At 43.9% G+C, this 17646-nt stretch overlaps 1 protein-coding gene across 2 annotated transcripts in view; it reads left to right on the top strand.

Moving 5' to 3' along the window:
• LOC121554853 (E3 ubiquitin-protein ligase MYCBP2-like) overlaps positions 1-17646 on the top strand; it is a 323061-nt gene that overhangs the window by 172846 nt on the left and 132569 nt on the right. For both annotated transcript variants that reach the window (XM_045212139.1, XM_045212140.1), the window contains exons 26-33: positions 2075-2301; positions 2390-2473; positions 2732-2828; positions 3387-3579; positions 10443-10717; positions 12040-12261; positions 12629-12820; positions 14077-14283. In XM_045212139.1, the coding sequence (XP_045068074.1) occupies positions 2075-2301; positions 2390-2473; positions 2732-2828; positions 3387-3579; positions 10443-10717; positions 12040-12261; positions 12629-12820; positions 14077-14283 (1497 nt within the window). The remainder of the gene's footprint in view (positions 1-2074; positions 2302-2389; positions 2474-2731; positions 2829-3386; positions 3580-10442; positions 10718-12039; positions 12262-12628; positions 12821-14076; positions 14284-17646) is intronic.

Genomic DNA, 17646 nt, shown 5'->3' with positions numbered 1-17646 from the left:
ATCTTGTCCCTGATATCCTTGGAGAGCTCTTTGGTCTTGGCCATGGTGGAGAGTTTGGAATCTGATTGATTGATTGCTTCTGTGGACAGGTGTCTTTTATACAGGTAACAAGCTGAGATTAGGAGCACTCCCTTTAAGAGTGTACTCCTAATCTCAGACCATTACCTGTATAAAAGACACCTGGGAGCCAGAAATCTTTCTGATTGAGAGGGGGTCAAATACTTATTTCCCTCATTAAAATGCAAATCAATTTATAACATTTTTGACATGCGTTTTTCTGGATTTATTTGTTGTTATTCTGTCTCTCACTGTTCAAATAAACCTACCATTCAAATTATAGACTGATCATTTCTCTGTCAGTGGGCAAACGTACACAATCAGCAGGGTATCAAATACTTTTTTCCCTCACTGTATATAAGAATACTGTTTTATGTTTTGTTTTATGTGTAATGTAAGTGCCTTTAATGTGTTTGTTCCCCATTAAAAGTAGTTGCTGCCTTGGCAGCAGCTAATGGTATCCCTAATAAATACAAATACAAGGTGTTTAAAGTACTTGAATTTGGCACTCTGAAATTCAAGTACTGGAATACCTTGAAAATAAGACTTTTTCTGAAGTACTTGAATTAAAATGAGGAGAACAGAAAATGATAAAATATGTTTATGACAAATATTATATAAAAGTTTGTATGGAACATTTTGTTGATCTTCTATTTCAGCTCATTTGTATTTTTTATTTAACCTTTATTTAACTAGGCAAGTCAGTTAACAAAAATGTATTTACAATGACGGCCTACCCCAGCCAAATTCGGACTACGCTGGGCCAATTGTGCGCCGCCATATGGGACTCCCAATCACGGCCGGATTGTGATACAGCCTTGAATCAAACCAGGGTCTGTAATGACGCCTCTAGCACTGAGATGCAGTGCCTTAGACCGCTGCACCACTCGGGAGCCCAACCACTTTACATGTTGAGTTTTACATTTTTGTTCAGCATAGTTTACCCACTTGTTTTACCACTACATCATTGGACCGAACCAACACACAAGGTGTAAGGAGCAAAACATTTGTCAGACTGACATTGCGAGCATGGGTGAATCGGCCATGAAGTAGGAAAGACACAACGCTGCATCTTGCGCTGGCACCAGTTCTACATTATGTGCCTTTTTCTCTGCAACAACCTCTAGAGCTTTTTTGCCAATCGCCTCATTCACGGGCGCCCGCGATATTCCGCTTTATCAAGGGTCAGCCGTGCTCCTGCCGTTTTGGTGCCCATTTTCCTCACACAGCCCATCCGCCCTTCTCACGACCACCAACACTAAAGCTGCCAGTCAGAAGCAAGAAGCTTTTTCATAGCTATTAAGTAGAAATTTCCCAAATGCCCAATAAAAACAGTAATTTAGCTGGAATTGTGTTGTAATGCAAATAGGAAATGTGTGTTCACCAGTAGGCACGTCTCAAAATCTGCTCATCAATACTCAAATTACAAAATGATCAGTACTGACTTACCACTCATGTATGTATAAATTAGTAGTGAAACAACGTATTATGGAGTAGAACTTGTAAGGTAGTGATAAATACTTTGTTTTTTATATTTTTTTTCTCATGAGGTTGTGGCGATATACTGCCATCTGGTGGCGACTCAAAACAATTGCATAATATGAACTATTACAAATTGATGGTCCTTGAAAATATGTATTAGTGCTTGAAAAAGTACTTGAAAGTCCTTGAATTTGACTTGCCACTGTCCGTACGAACCCTGACAAAAGTGTTTCCTTTATTTGGGTAGTTACAGTACCTGTATATTTAACCTATGTTAGGCTATTATGTTACCTATGTAATCTCAGTTGTTTGAGTACACTTCAAATATCAAGGTTAGGAGGTATACTAGCATCAACTGTTTATTTATTTATTTATTAATCAATGTATTAATTTAACCTTTAGTGCTAGGTTCTGTGATATTGAGCAAATTAGCCAATAGGTTAAATCATGCCACAGTCCGAATAGAAGTCTAATCAAGTTCTGCTGGTAAGGTTGACTGTTGTGTGTCGTTGCTGACTGTGTTGTTACTGTGCAGTTGTTTGAGCTGGGGCCTGATGGTGGAGACCATGAGACGGATGGGGACCTCCTGGCTGAGACTGACGTCCTGGCCTATGGCTGCGCTGCCAGGGAGAAGTACGCCATGATGTTTGACGAACCGGTGCTGCTGCAGCTAGGCTGGTGGTATGTGGCCTGGGCCCGGGTGTCTGGACCCAGCTCAGACTGTGGCTCCCACGGACAGGCCACCATCACCACAGATGACAGGTAACTATTGTAGCCTGTAGAAATATAATTACTTCAAAATATATCCTCATTGTCATTGTGAATAATGTTGACCTACACCCTTTTGCAGTGTGGTCTTTCAGTTCAAGAGCTCCAAGAAGTCAAACAACGGTACCGACGTGAACGCAGGTCAAATACCTCAGCTCTTGTACAGGCAAGTCATTTTCCTACACTCAAATAAAATAAAATTGTATTGGTCACATACACATATTTAGCAGATGTTATTGCGGGTGTAGCAAAATGCTTGTGAATACAGCAAAGTTGCTTAGGCGTTAGAAGCAGAGCGACACTATCTGTTGGCACCATCATTTTCCTCATGTTGTCTGAATAGTGACCCGTGAAATGTATATTGATGAACTTCAAGTAACCAGCTTTGTAATGGGATTGTAATGTGGTTGTTTTACTACTCCAGGCTTCCGTCGAACGATGGCAAAGCAGCCAAAGGGAAACAGCAGACCAGTGAGCCGGTTCACATCCTCAAACGCTCCTTCGCCCGGACTGTCTCAGTGGTACATACCGTACGCCTGCGTTTCCCCTAGCTAGACTTGTTCCCAGGCAGGCCGCAGAGACCCCAGAATCAACACACAGGCCTGTCTGATTTAGGAGTTAGCTATTGAAACCAATTTAACTGCTGGATTGTGTTCATCAGACACCAAACATAATAAAATGTACTTAAACAGGGAGGGACTACCTGGACTTATAATATAATAATAATATGCCATTTAGCAGACGCTTTTATCCAAAGCGACTTACAGTCATGCGTGCATACATTATTTTATTTTTTTGTGTATGGGTGGTCCCGGGGATTGAACCCACTACCTTGGCGTTACAAGCGCTGTGCTCTACCAGCTGAGCTACAGAGGACCAATAAGAAACACTCATTTTAGTTTTCAGTTGCAAAATGTTTTAAAACATTTTCCATTGCATTCCCTAATGAACATCACCCTGGAGTGTAATACAGTAGTTGTTAGGATGTAGCTAGTAAAGATTTAATGAATAGGTTGTAAAGCTTTTGTAAACATGTAATAAACATGCAGCAACGTTGTCAACCCCTCCTCTCCCTTTAGGAGTGTTTCGAGTCCCTGCTGAGGATCCTCCACTGGAGCTGGACCACCCTGGTGCTGGGGGTGGAGGAACTGAGGGGCCTGAAAGGCTTCCAGTACACGGCCACCCTGCTGGACCTGGAGCGCCTGCGGTTTGTAGGGACCTGCTGCCTGCGCCTGCTCCGCGTCTACATCTGTGAGATCTTCCCCATCTCTGGTAGGCTCTCTGGTAGGGTTACAAAGATGCACGTGCACAAACGCACACAAATACGCGGGCAGGTACAGAAGCATGATCGAACACACACACATACACACACACACACAAGAACCCAAGTTGATGCCATGGATTTTGCTACATAGAGAGACATAACATATTATAAGGCTTATAATAAGACATTTTAAAGGCTCATAGCAAGTAATGAAACCATTATACCTGTCAGCTTTAACACTTCAACCGCAAAAGCAGTCATTTTCACTGCCATTTTTTAAAGTAATGCCCCCCTCCGTCCTTGACCTTTCCTAAATAAGTCTATATAACACACTGTCAGTGTTAGAAGCTTAATATCACAAACAGAACTGGATTTATAACACGTTTTAGGAGTGTGTGTCATTTTTTGAATGTGTTTTGCCTCAAAACTGAACCTAAACTATACCGAAACTAATTTCACACATATAACAACAGATTAAATTAATTAAGTAAAGTATGATGGGGAAAACGGTGATTTGATGAGCGAGGGGAAGCGAATGATGCCTAATTATGTAATCACCAATTGTTAATGAAGAACAGGGCAGGCCATTCTATTGTATTGATCCATTCTAATTATATTATAATCTTAAAATGGTATGTACCCTATATCAGTCCATCGAATCAAAGCAGTCTTATCAGTCTACTCTGGCCTACTTGGAGTAGGCTACACAGTGAGAGTGTGCGTAATGGTAAAAATAGGAAAAACATTAGATCAATGCCTCTTGCCTTTTCGAGAAGCCAACAAGGCCCTCCCCCGCCCTTCCTTCGGCAAATCGGATCATGACTCCATTTTGTTCCTCCCTTACTCAAACAGGAAGTACCTGTGCTAAGGTCTATTCAACGCTGGTCTGACCAATCGGAATCCATGCATCAAGATTGTTTTGATCACACGGACTGGGATATGTTCCGGATAGCCTCAGAGAATAAAATTGACGTTTACACGGACATGGTGACTGAGTTCATCAGGAAGTGTATAGGGGATGTTGTTCCCACGGTGTATATTAAAACCTACCCAAACCAGAAACCGTGGATAGATGGCAGCATTCGCGCAAAAGTGAATGTGCGAACCACCGCATTTAACCATGGCAAGGTTACTGGGAATATGGTTGAATATAAACAGTGTAGTTATACCCTCCATAAGGCAATCAAACAGGCAAAACGTCAGTACAGAGACAAAGTGGAGTCGCAATTAAACGGCACAGACAGAAGATGTATGTGACAGGGTCTACAGACAATCACGGATTACAAAGGGAAAAGCAGCCACGTCGCGGACAACAACGTCTTGCTCCCAGACAAGCTAAACATCTTCTTTGCCAGTTTTGAGGATAACACAGTGCCACCGACGCGGCCCGCTCCCAAGGACTGTGAGCTCTCGTTCTCCGTGGCCGACGTGAGTAAGATGTTTAAGCGTACTAACCCTCGCAAGGCTGCCAGCCCAGACGACATCCCTAGCAGCGTCTTCAGAGCATGTACAGACCAGCTGGCTGGAGTGTTTACGGACATATTCAATCTCTCCCTATCCCAGTCTGCTGTCCCCACTTTCTTCAAGATGTCCACCATTGTTCCTGTACCCAAGAAAGCAAAGGTAACTGAACTAAATGACTATCTGCCCAAAGTACTCACTTCTGTCATCATGAAGTGCTTTGAGAGGCTAGTTAAGGATCATATCACCTCCACCTAATGACACCCTAGACCCACTTCAATTTGCTTACCGCCACAATAGATCCACAGACGATGCAATCGCCATCACACAGCACAGTGCCCTATCCTATCTGGACAAGAGGACTACCTATGTCAGAATGCTGTTCATTGACTATAGCTCAGCTTTCAACACCATAGTACCCTCCAAGCTCATCATTAAGCTCGGGGCCCTGGGTCTGAATCCCGTCCTGTGCAACTGGGTCCTGGACTTCCTGATGGGCCGCCCCCAGGTGGTGAAGGTGGCCACCCACACCCACACCTCCAACTCAATCTTCAAGTTTGCAGACGACACAACAGTAGTAGGCCTGATTACCAACAATGACGAGACAGCCTACAGGGAGGAGGGGAGGGCCCTGGCGGAGTGGTGCGGCAGGTAGCTTAGTGGTTTAGAGCGTTGTGCCAGTAACCGAAAGGTCACTGGTTCTAATCCCCGAGCCAACTAGGTGAAAAATCTGTCGATGTGCCCATGAGCAAGGCACTTAACCCTAATTGCTCATGTAAGTCGCTCTGGATAAGAGCGTCTGCTAAATGACTTCTAAAAAAAAAAAAAAAACTCTCCCTCAACGTCAACAACACGAAGGAGCTGATTGTGGACTTCAGGAAACAGCAGAGGGAGCACGCCCCTATCCACATCAATGGGACCGCAGTAGAGAAGGTGGATAGATTTAAGTTTCTCTGCGTACACATCACTGATGATCTGAAATGGTACACCCACACAGACAGTGTGGTGAAGAAGGCTCAACAGCGCCTTTTCAACCTCAGGAGGCTGAAGAAATTTGTCTTGGCCCCTAAGGCCCTCAGCAACTTTTACAGATGCACAATTGAGAGCATCCTGTCGGACTGTATCACCGCCTGGTACGGCAACACCACCGCCCGCAACCACAGGGCTCTCCAGAGGGTGGTACGGTCTGCCCAACGCATCACCGGAGGCACACTGCCTGCCCTCCAGGACACCTACAGAACCCGATGTCACAGGAAGGCCAAAAAGATCTTCAAGGACATCAAACACCCGAGCCACGGCCTGTTCACCCCGCTGTGCGATGGCGATTGTATCGTCTGTGGATCTATTGGGGTCGTAAGCAAATTGAAGGGTCCTTAACTAGCCTCCCGGGTGGCGCAGTGGTCTAAGGCACTGCATCTCAGTGCTTGAGGCGTCACTACAGACCCCCTGGTTCGATTCCAGGCTGTATCACAACCGGCTGTGATTGGGAGTCCCATAGGGTGGCGCACAATTGGCCAAGCGTCGTCCGGGTTTGGCCGGTGTAGGCCGTCATTGTAAATAAGAATTTGTTCTTAACTGACTTGCCTAGTTAAATAAAGGTCAAATAAAATAAAATCCTCCAGAAGGCGAGGTCAGTACAGGTGCATCAAAGCTGGGACTGAGAGACTGAAAAACAGCTTCTATCTCAAGGCCATCAGACTGTTAAATAGCCATCACTAGCCGGATACCACCCGGCTATTCAACCCTGCACCTTAGAGGCTGCTGCCCTATATACATAGCCATGAAATCACTGACCACTTTAATAATGTAACACTAGTCACTTTAATAATGTTTACATACTGCTTTACTCATCTCATATGTAAACTCAGCAAAAAAAGAAATGTCCTCTCACTGTCAACTGCGTTTATTTTCAGCAAACTTAACATGTGTAAATATTTGTATGAACATAACAAGATTCAACAACTGAGACATAAACTGAACAAGTTCCACAGACAAACAGAAAGGGAATAATGTGTCCCTGAACAAAGGGGGGGTCAAAATCAAAAGTAACAGTCAGTATCTGGTGTGGCCACCAGCTGCATTAAGTGCTGCAGTGCATCTCCTCCAGACGTGCTCAATGGGATTGAGATCCGGGCTCTTCGCTCGCCATGGCAGAACACTGACATTCCTGTCTTGCAGGAAATCACGCACAGAACGAGCAGTATGGCTGGTGGCATTGTCATGCTGGAGGGTCATGTCAGGATAAGCATGCAGGAAAGGTACCAGATGAGTCAAGAGGATGTCTTCCCTGTAATGCACAGCGTTGAGATTGCCTGCAATGGCAACAAGCTCAGTCCGATGATGCTGTGCAACACCGCCCCAGACCATGACGGACCCTCCACCTCCAAATCGATCCCGCTCCAGAGTACAGGCCTCGGTGTAACGCTCATTCCATCGACGATAAACGCAAATCCGACCATCACCCCTTCCTGGTGAGACAAAACCGTGACTCATCAGTGAAGACCACTTTTTGCCAGTCCTGTCTGGTCCAGCGAAGGTGGGTTTGTGCCCATAGGCGACGTTGTTGCCGGTGATGTCTGGTGAGGACCTGCCTTACAACAGGCCTACAAGCCCTCAGTCCAGCCTCTCTCAGCCTATTGCGGACAGTCTGAGCACTGATGGAGGGATTGTGCGTTCCTGGTGTAACTCGGACAGTTGTTGTTGCCATCCTGTACATGTCCCGCAGGTGTGATGTTCGGATGTACGGATCCTGTGCAGGTGGTCTGCCACTGCAAGGACGATCAGCTGTCCGTCCTGTCTCCCTTTAGCGCTGTCTTAGGCGTCTCACGGTACAGACATTTCAATTTATTGCCCTGGTCACATCTGCAGTCCTCATGCCTCCTTGCATCATGCCTAAGGCACGTTCACGCAGATGAGCAGGGCATCTTTCTTTTGGTGTTTTTCAGAGTCGGTAGAAAGGCCTCTTTAGTGTCCTAAGTTTTCATAACTGTGACCTTAATTGCCTACCTTCTGTAAGCTGTTAGTGTCTTAACGATCATTTCACAGGTGCATGTTCATTAATTGTTTATGGTTCATTGAACAAGCATGGGAAACGGTGTTTAAACCCTTTACAATGAAGATCTGGGAAGTTATTTGGATCTTTACAAATTATCTTTGAAAGACCGGGTCCTGAAAAAGGGACGTTTCTTTTTTTGCTGAGTTTATACAGTGAGGGAAAAAAGTATTTGATCCCCTGCTGATTTTGTACGTATGCCCACTGACAAAGAAATGATCAGTCTATAATTTTAATGGTAGGTTTAGTTGAACAGTGAGAGACAGAATAAAATAAAATAAATCCAGAAAAATGCATGTCAAAAATGTTATAAATTGATTTGCATTTTAATGAGGGAAATAAGTATTTGACCCCTTCTCAATCAGAAAGATTTCTGGCTCCCAGGTGTATTTTATACAGGTAACGAGCTGAGATTAGGAGCACACTCTTAAAGGGAGTGCTCCTAATCTCAGTGTGTTACCTGTATAAAAGACACCTGTCCACAGAAGCAATCAATCAATCAGACTCCAAACTCTCCACCATGGCCAAGACCAAAGAGCTCTCCAAGGATGTCAGGGACAAGATTGCAGACCTACACAAGGCTGGAATGGGCTACAAGACCATCACCAAGCAGCTTGGTGAGAAGGTGACAACAGTTGGTGTGATTATTCGCAAATGGAAGAAACAAAAAATAACTGTCAATCTCCCTCGCCCTGGGGCTCCATGCAAGATCTCACCTTGTGGAGTTGCAATGATCATGAGAACGGTGAGGAATCAGCCCAGAACTACACGGGAGGATCTTGTCAACGATCTCAAGGCAGCTGGGACCATAGTCACCAAGAAAACAATTGGTAACACACTACGCCATAAAGGACTGAAATCCTGCAGCGCCCGCAAGGTCCCCCTGCTCAAGAAATAACATATACAGGCCCGTCTGAAGTTTGCCAATGAACATCTGAATGATTCAGAGGAGAACTGGGTGAAAGTGTTGTGGTCAGATGAGACCAAAATCGAGCTCTTTGGCATCAACTCAACTCACTGTGTTTGGAGGAGGAGGAATGCTGCCTAACCATCCCCACCGTCAAACATGGAGGTGGAAACATTATGCTTTGGGGATGTTTTTCTGCTAAGGGGACAGGACAACTTCACCGCATCAAAGGGACGATGGACGGGGCCATGTACCATCAAATCTTGGGTGAGAACCTCCTTCCCTCAGCCAGGGCATTGAAAATGGGTCGTGGATGGGTATTCCAGCATGACAATGACCCAAAACACACGGCCAAGGCAACAAAGGAGTGGCTCAAGAAGAAGCACATTAAGGTCCTGGAGTGGCCTAGCCAGTCTCCAGACCTTAATCCCATTGAAAATCTATGGAGGGAGCTGAAGGTTCGAGTTGCCAAATGTCAGGCTCGAAACCTTAATGACTTGGAGGAGATCTGCAAAGAGGAGTGGGACAAAATCCCTCCTGAGATGTGTGCAAACCTGGTGGCCAACTACAAGAAACGTCTGAACTCTGTGATTGCCAACAAGGGTTTTGCTACCAAGTACTAAGTCAAGTTTTGTAGAGGGGTCAAATACTTATTTCCCTCATTAAAATGCAAATCAATTTATAACATTTTTGACATGTGTTTTTCTGGATGTTTTTGTTGTTATTCTGTCTCTCACTGTTCAAATAAACCTACCATTAAAATTATAGACTGATCATGTCTTTGTCAGTGGGCAAACGTACAAAATCAGCAGTACTGTACTCTATTCTACTGTATTTTAGTCAATGCCACTCCGACATTGCTCGTCCTAATATTTATATATTTCTTTATTCCATTCTTTTACTTTTAGATTTGTGTATTGTTGTGAATTGTTAGAGACTACTGCACTATTGGAGCAAGGAACACAAGCATTTCGCTACACCCGCAATAACATCAGCTAAATATGTTATTACGGGTAAAACATTTTATTTAATTTTGTCGTTATAAAAATAAGCTGTTACCGTGTTCCAACACATATGCTGTCTGTTTCATAGTTGTAACATTGGCTCTCCACTAATGAAATGTATTGATCACAATTTTTTTCTTTTCTTTTACATATAGCCTTCACTAACATAAACAAATGAAAATGTTATTCTGTTAATTAAAATAAAAAATAAAATAATATTCTGTTTCTAAAGGCCTTCATAAACTCAACCAAATCATTATTTTTGTGATAGCATAAATGAAATCAGAATGACTGCTCAATTAGTTTGAAGGGTGGTCCCTCAAGGCCCAGCGGTTCTAGTGTTAAGTAAAGTTTCTGAATCGTCAACTGAATGTAACAGCATCATATTGTCCCTGGCTAAACCCCCAGGCATCTGTCCTATTCCTGTTCTTCCCTCCTCCTCTCCAGCCAGCACCAAGGCGGTGGTGGAAGAGTCCAGCAAGCTGGCGGAGTGCATCGGCAAGACCCGTAGCCTGCTCAAGAAGATCCTGTCGGAGGGCATGGACAACTGCCTGACCAAGCTGGACAACGACCCTCAGGGCTACCTCTCCCAGCCCCTCACCCTGCTAGAGGCCGTGCTGCAAGAGTGCCACAACACCTTTACCTCCTGCTTCCATTCCTTCTACCCTACGCCCGCTCTGCAGTGGGCCTGCCTCTGCGACCTTCTCAACTGCCTTGACCAGGTGGGTCAAAGAGAGGAAGCTCTGTCGACCAAGATTGTGGGTTCAACAGTAAGGTTGTAAGGTTGTTTGTTCAATTCCCACACAGACTGCATAGACTTACTGTGGCCACCAATACGAAATCATTTATGCACGCATAATCTCGGAAAACCAGAACAAAAATATTGCGGAATTGCGTCAGATGCTCGATTTAAGTGTTGATTATATGTTTTTATAGATTATTTTTTGGGGTGCAATTGTGAACAATAGCCATATCAGACATCAGTACATCCAATACGCACAAACAATGCCTTTTGTGCATATGGACAATTTCTGTAATCTTTTATTTCAACTTATGAAACATGGGACCAACACTTTACATTTTATATATTTTTTCAGTATAGTTTATCCACTTGTTTTACCACTACATCACTGGACCCAACCAATGTTTAAGGAGCAAAACATTTGTCAGACTGACATTGAATCGGCCCTAAAGAGTCACGTGAAGGAGGAAAGACACTATACTGCATCCTGCGCTGGCACCAGTTCTACATTATGTGGCTTTTTCTCTGCAGCATCCTCCAGAGCTTTTTTGCCTATCGCCTCATTCACGTGCCGCCCGCCCTTCTCCCAACCGCCGACACTAAAGCTGCCAGTCGGAAGCAAGACGCTTTTTTGTAGCTTTTAAGTAGTAGATTCCCAAATGCCCAATAAAAACAGTCATTAAGCTGGAATAGTGTAGTAATGCAAATAGGAATTGTGTAGTAATGCGAATAGGAAATGTGTGTTCACCAGTAGGCGTGACCCAAAACTCTGCTCATCACTACTCAAATTACAAAATGATCAGTACTGACTTACCACTCATGTATGTAGTAAATAAGTAGTGAAACTATGTAATATTGAGGAGAACTTGTAAGGTAGTGATGAATGTTAGATTTTTTTTGAGGTTGTGGCGATAAACTGCAATCTGGTGGTGGCTAGAAACAATTGCATGATATTAACTATTACAAATTGATGGTCCTTGAAAATAAATATTAGTGCTTGAAAAAGTACTTAAGTCCTTGAATTTGACTTGCCACTGTCTGTACGAACCCTGTACAGTACGTTCAAAATAGTATGTAATACGACTAGTACACAGTATGCAGTTTAAGTAAGTAGTAGGCAAGTCAGATTTCGGACATGGCCAGTGTCTTAGTTGCTATCAAAATGGCTCCTCTAAGTTTTGTGTACCAACATTTTCTAAAAAATATATAGTTGGTGATAATTTAGGTCAAAATGCATTCTGGCTCTAGTTATCTGGCTCTTGCCAGCTCACCCACACTTCTTTCCCCTCTCCCTTTCACCAGGACATCGCTGAGGCCAACTTCCGCACATCAAGCAGCCGACTGTTGGCGGCGGTGATGTCTGCGCTGTGCAACACGTCGGTCAAGCTGACGTCCATCTTACCCATTGCGTACGACGGCGAGGTGCTGCTGCGCTCGCTGGTCAAACAGGTCAGCACGGAGAACGACTCGGCGCTCGCCCACCGCTTCCCCCTGCTGGTGGCGCACATGGAGAAACTCAGCCACGTGAGTAAACGCCAAAGAAAGCGAAATTTCAACACAATGTGTGACCAATGAGGACCCATTTTTAAAAAGCATCTCCCAGTAGGAGGGTTGGTCTAGGTTCAGTTTCCCAGGTCTATATAATCATATTCATTATTATCTAAAAAGCTCAACTTATCCTAGGTCAGCACTCCTACTCTGAGACATTTTGTGAATATCCCATATCTAGCACAGGGGTTGGCAATCTCTCTTAACCTATGTTGCTGTTGTGTAACACTCACCTATTAAAATGTTATCTTTTTTTTTTTTTTTTTACAATCAGAGAAGACACTATTGCAGACCTTTCTTTTCTTTCACTTTCTTTCTCTCCTTTCTGCTCTCCCCCTTTCAGACGGAGGAGAACCTGATGGGGATGACCAGTTTCCGGGAGGTTCTTGAGAAGATGCTGGTCATCGTGGTGCTGCCGGTGAGGAAAAGCCTGAGGAAAGAGGTGGAGCTCTTCTCCCCCCACCTGGTCTCCAACACCTGTGGCCTGCTGGCCAGCATAGTCTCTGAGCTCACCGCCTCTGCACTTCGCTCCGAGGTAAAGAATACACACATAGCGTGTGCACACAGATACGAGCAGGCACGCCACACACACACACACTATATCTGGTTTATGTCTAAAGAGATAGCTCAATGTTTGGGATTTAATTCATTACCAGGTTCTGCCCATTCAGGGATTGAACAGAACAATACAGGACATTGATATTGTCAGCATTTTTACAAATTAAATCTATTCCTGTTACTGGGTTGGCTGGATTCGTAATTTAATCAGCATTCCCCAATTTTGTCTAAATCAAATTTAGACCTGACTCCAGTCCAAATATAGTGCTCTGTTGGGGTTGAGAGATGATGTCATTCAGTTTTGATATCCACCATTTACAGTGTATTGTTTCATTGCAATTTTAATATTCAAGGTCAAATAAAAGGTTTAAAATTATAAAAACAAAACAGAGAGAACAGAAAAAAATGGCAGAATGACTGATCTTGTTTACAAGACGCTGAGTCACTTGGGGGAGTGACGTCTCTCACTCTGTCCATCCATTCATCTATCCAACCACTTTTCCGTCTGTTTCGCTGTACCCAGCAGCTAACGGCTGCATTCTCAACACTCAATCTCAATCACTCTGGCACCTTGTCATCATGGCAACAGCCCCAGCTGCTTTTCGAAATCTATCTTTGATATTGTCAAGGAAACTGCTATAATTCCCTATTGGTACATGGATATCCGTGTAACAACGACAGGCAGGCTCTCTCTGGCCAAATAGGTGTTGCATAAATAGCAAGGTGACTAATACTAACCACACCACGTAGATCAGGACATCCTTATAGTACTGTTTTTGTTTCTGGCCGATGTCATGGTCGATGAGGTTGTATCATTCATCATTGATTATCTTCTACAATAACAATGGAAAGCCCCTCCTCATGTTTATTCACCTCAGTACTACCACCTGGTGGAATTATAAAGCTCATAAATAACACACGTTTGGCACATGGAGTCTTAATGATGTAATTAGCTTTTTGTAATCTGGTTTTCTGGTTGACAATAAATCATATAACCAGATTAGAACCAATTGGTCTCTGTTAGAACCAGGTAAAGACATATTTTTCATGACAAGATCAAGACGTCATGGGAAACGTCATATTTTGGTTATTGTCTAGTCAGATTACAACCAGATAACCCTATTTCTCTGGTTGCTAAAATTACATAATAAAATGTCCTTATACAACCAGTACATGACCACATAAAAACTATATAAAAGACACCATAATGACTTGTCTCTTCGTCTGTCCCAGGAGGACGGTCTGAACTCGCTTCACTCTGTGAAGTCCACTCCCAACCGCTTCACCAAGACGAGCCAAGGCCGCAGCTGGAACACAGGCAACGGCTCTCCGGATGCCATCTGTCTGATGGTGGACAAGCCTGGCGTGGTGCTGGTGGGCTTTTGTGTCTACGGCGGCGGGGGCATCCATGAGTACGAGTTGGAGGTGCTCGCTGATGATGTAAGAATTTTAGATCTGCCTTTTATTCATTGTTAATTTTGGCTGCTATTTTAGATTTATTTTAGTCTGTCTTTTTATTAAAATACCTTTTAGTCTTAGTCACATATTAGTAATTTCATCAGTCTCAGTTTTAGATATTAGTCAGTCATTTTGGTCAGCGCATTTTTATTCTTCTCAATATTACCTCTTTATATTTACCTCTAACTTCCATCATGTGCACATTCAGATAACCTTGTTCAACTAAACTCATAAAAAAAAGAAACATCCTCTCACTGTCAACTGCGTTTATTTTCAGCAAACTTAACATGTGTAAATATTTGTATGAACATAACAAGATTCAACAACTGAGACATAAACTGAACAAGTTCCACAGACATGTGACTAACATAAATTGAATAATGTGTCCCTGAACAAAGGGGGGTCAAAATCAAAAGTAACAGTCAGTATCTGGTGAGGCCACCAGCTGCATTATGTCCTGCAGTGCATCTCCTCCTCATGGACTGCACCAGATTTGCCAGTTCTTGCTGTGAGATGTTACCCCACTCTTCCACCAAGGCACCTGCAAGTTCCCAGACATTTCTGTGGGGAATGGCCCTAGCCCTCTCCCTCCGATCCAACTGTCCCAGACGTGCTCAATGGGATTGAGATCCGGGCTCTTCGCTGGCCATGGCAGAACACTGACATTCCTGTCTTGTAGGAAATCACACACATAATGAGCAGTATGGCTGGTGGCATTGTCATGCTGGAGAGTCATGTCAGGATGAGCCTGCAGGAAGGGTACCACATGAGGGAGGAGGATGTCTTCCCTGTAACGCACAGCGTTGGGATTGCCTGCAATGACAACAAGCTCAGTCCAATGATGCTGTGACACATCGCCCCAGACCATGACGGACTCTCCACCTCCAAATCGATCCCGCTCCAGAGTACAGGCCTCGGTGTAACGCTCATTCCTTCGACGATAAACGTGAATCCGACCATCACCCCTGGTGAGACAAAACCGTGACTCGTCAGTGAAGAGCACTTTTTGCCAGTCCTGTCTGGTCCAGCGACGGTGGGTTTGTGACCATAGGCGACATTGTTGCCGGTGATGTCTGGTGAGGACCTGCCTTACAACAGGCCTACAAGCCCTCAGTCCAGCCTCTCTCAGCCTATTGCGGACAGTCTGAGCACTGATGGAGGGATTGTGCGTTCCCGGTGTAACTCGGGCAGTTGTTGTTGCCATCCTGTACCTGTCCCGCAGGTGTGATGTTCGGATGTACCGATCCTGTGCAGGTGTTGTTACACGTGGTCTGCCACTGCGAGGATGATCAGCTGTCCGTCCTGTCTCCCTGTAGCGCTGTCTTAGGCGTCTCACGGTACAGACATTGCAATTTATTGCCCTGGCCACGTCTGCAGTCCTCATGCCTCCTTGCAGCATGCCTAAGGCACGTTCACGCAGATGAGCAGGGACCCTGGGCATCTTTCTTTTGGTGTTTTTCAGAGTCAGAAGACAGGCCTCTTTAGTGTCCTAAGTTTTCATAACTGTGACCTTAAATGCCTACCGTCTGTAAGCTGTTAGTGTCTTAATGACCGTTCCACAGGTGCATGTTCATTAATTGTTTATGGTTCATTGAACAAGCATGGGAAACAGTGTTTAAACCCTTTACAATGAAGATCTGTGAAGTTATTTTGATTTTTACGAATTATCTTTGAAAGACAGGGTCCTGAAAAAAGTTTATTTTTTTGCAGAGTTTACAATCCCCTTCTGTATCTTAGCTGGCAATATTTATATTGTGGCATATTATAACCATAGTATCCCATGAGTAATCATAGGCTACAAAGCTGGTTGCAGGTTAAACAATTTACAATTCTGATATTTTACCCATAATTTCTTCCTTTGTCTGAGGAAGGTGTGTAAATAACAATGATTTCCTTGAAAAGGGAAGAATCTGAGCTACTTCTAATATTCAGCAAATAGCATTAGTATTTCCAACCGGAGAAAGCAACTGCAAGCAACTCGCATTTGCGGACTGCGAGAGTGGTGATAGCACACATGGCTTCTTATGTGATTTGAGCAAAAATGGTCAATATGAAAGTAAGAGAGAGGAGACATTATAGTTTCGTAACAGTCAAGTGTCTGTGCAAAACAGATGAGACGAGTGAGCTGCTTTTATTGACAGCCAGGGTCGGGAGCTGTGTTTGTGTGGCAGTGGCACAGGGCTCATGTCAAACAGCCCGGGAAACTAACAGACGTTCATTCTGCCAATGAGGCTATTGCATTAAATATTCTGCAAATCCATTCATGCTTGTGATAGGACAAAACATGTTGCAAATTTAATGTCCATTAGTTTCATGTGGAATTTTTGTCTCATCAACTAAAATGAAAACAAATGTATTATAGTTAGCATTTTTTTCATGGCATCTCATCTCGTTATAGTGATTAGAGCTTACTTCCTAAACTGGATTACATCAAGATCTGGGCTATGCAGACAAATACGAACATTCTGGTATTACATTCTACATTTTAGTCATTTAGCAGACGCTCTTATCCAGAGTGACTTACAGTTAGTGAGAGTATACATTTGTTTTTTTCATACTGGCCCCCCGTGGGAAACGAACCCACAACCCTGGTGTTACAAGCACCATTTTTATCACAACTGTTAGAGACGGAATCTAAAACAAAAATCCAGACAATCACATTTGTATGATTTTTAAGTAATTCATTTGCATTTTATTGCATGACATAAGAATTTGATACATCAGAAAAGCAGAACTTAATATGTGGTACAGAAACCTTTATTTGCAATTACAGAGATCATACGTTTCCTGTAGGTCTTGACCAGGTTTGCACACACTGCAGCAGGGATTTCCTCCATACAGACCTCCAGATCCTTCAGGTTTCGGGGCTGTCGCTGGGCAATACGGACTTTCAGCTCCCTCCAAAGATGTTCTATTGGGTTCAGGTCTGGAGACTGGCTAGGCCACTCCAGGACCTTGAAATGCTTCTTACGGAGCCACTCCTTAGTTGCCCTGGCTGTGTGTTTCGGGTCGTTGTCATGCTGGAAGACCCAGCCACGACCCATCTTCAATGCTCTTACTGAGGGAAGGAGGTTGTTGGCCAAGATATCGCGACACATGGCCCCATCCATCATCCCCTCAATACGGTGCAGTCGTCTTGTCCCCTTTGCAGAAAAGCATCCTCAAAAATGATGTTTCCACCTCCATGCTTCACGGTTGGGATGGTGTTCTTGGGGTTGTACTCATCCTTCTTCTTCCTCCAAACATGGCGAGTGGAGTTTAGACCAAAAAGCTCTATTTTTGTCTCATCAGACCACATGACCTTCTCCCATTCCTCCTCTGGATCATCCAGATGGTCATTGGCAA

This window comes from Coregonus clupeaformis, chromosome 40 (genome assembly GCF_020615455.1).
Source record: "Coregonus clupeaformis isolate EN_2021a chromosome 40, ASM2061545v1, whole genome shotgun sequence".
NCBI lineage: Eukaryota > Metazoa > Chordata > Actinopteri > Salmoniformes > Salmonidae > Coregonus > Coregonus clupeaformis.
Note: the sequence above shows the minus strand (reverse complement) of the source record. Positions and strands in the feature narration are given on the sequence as shown.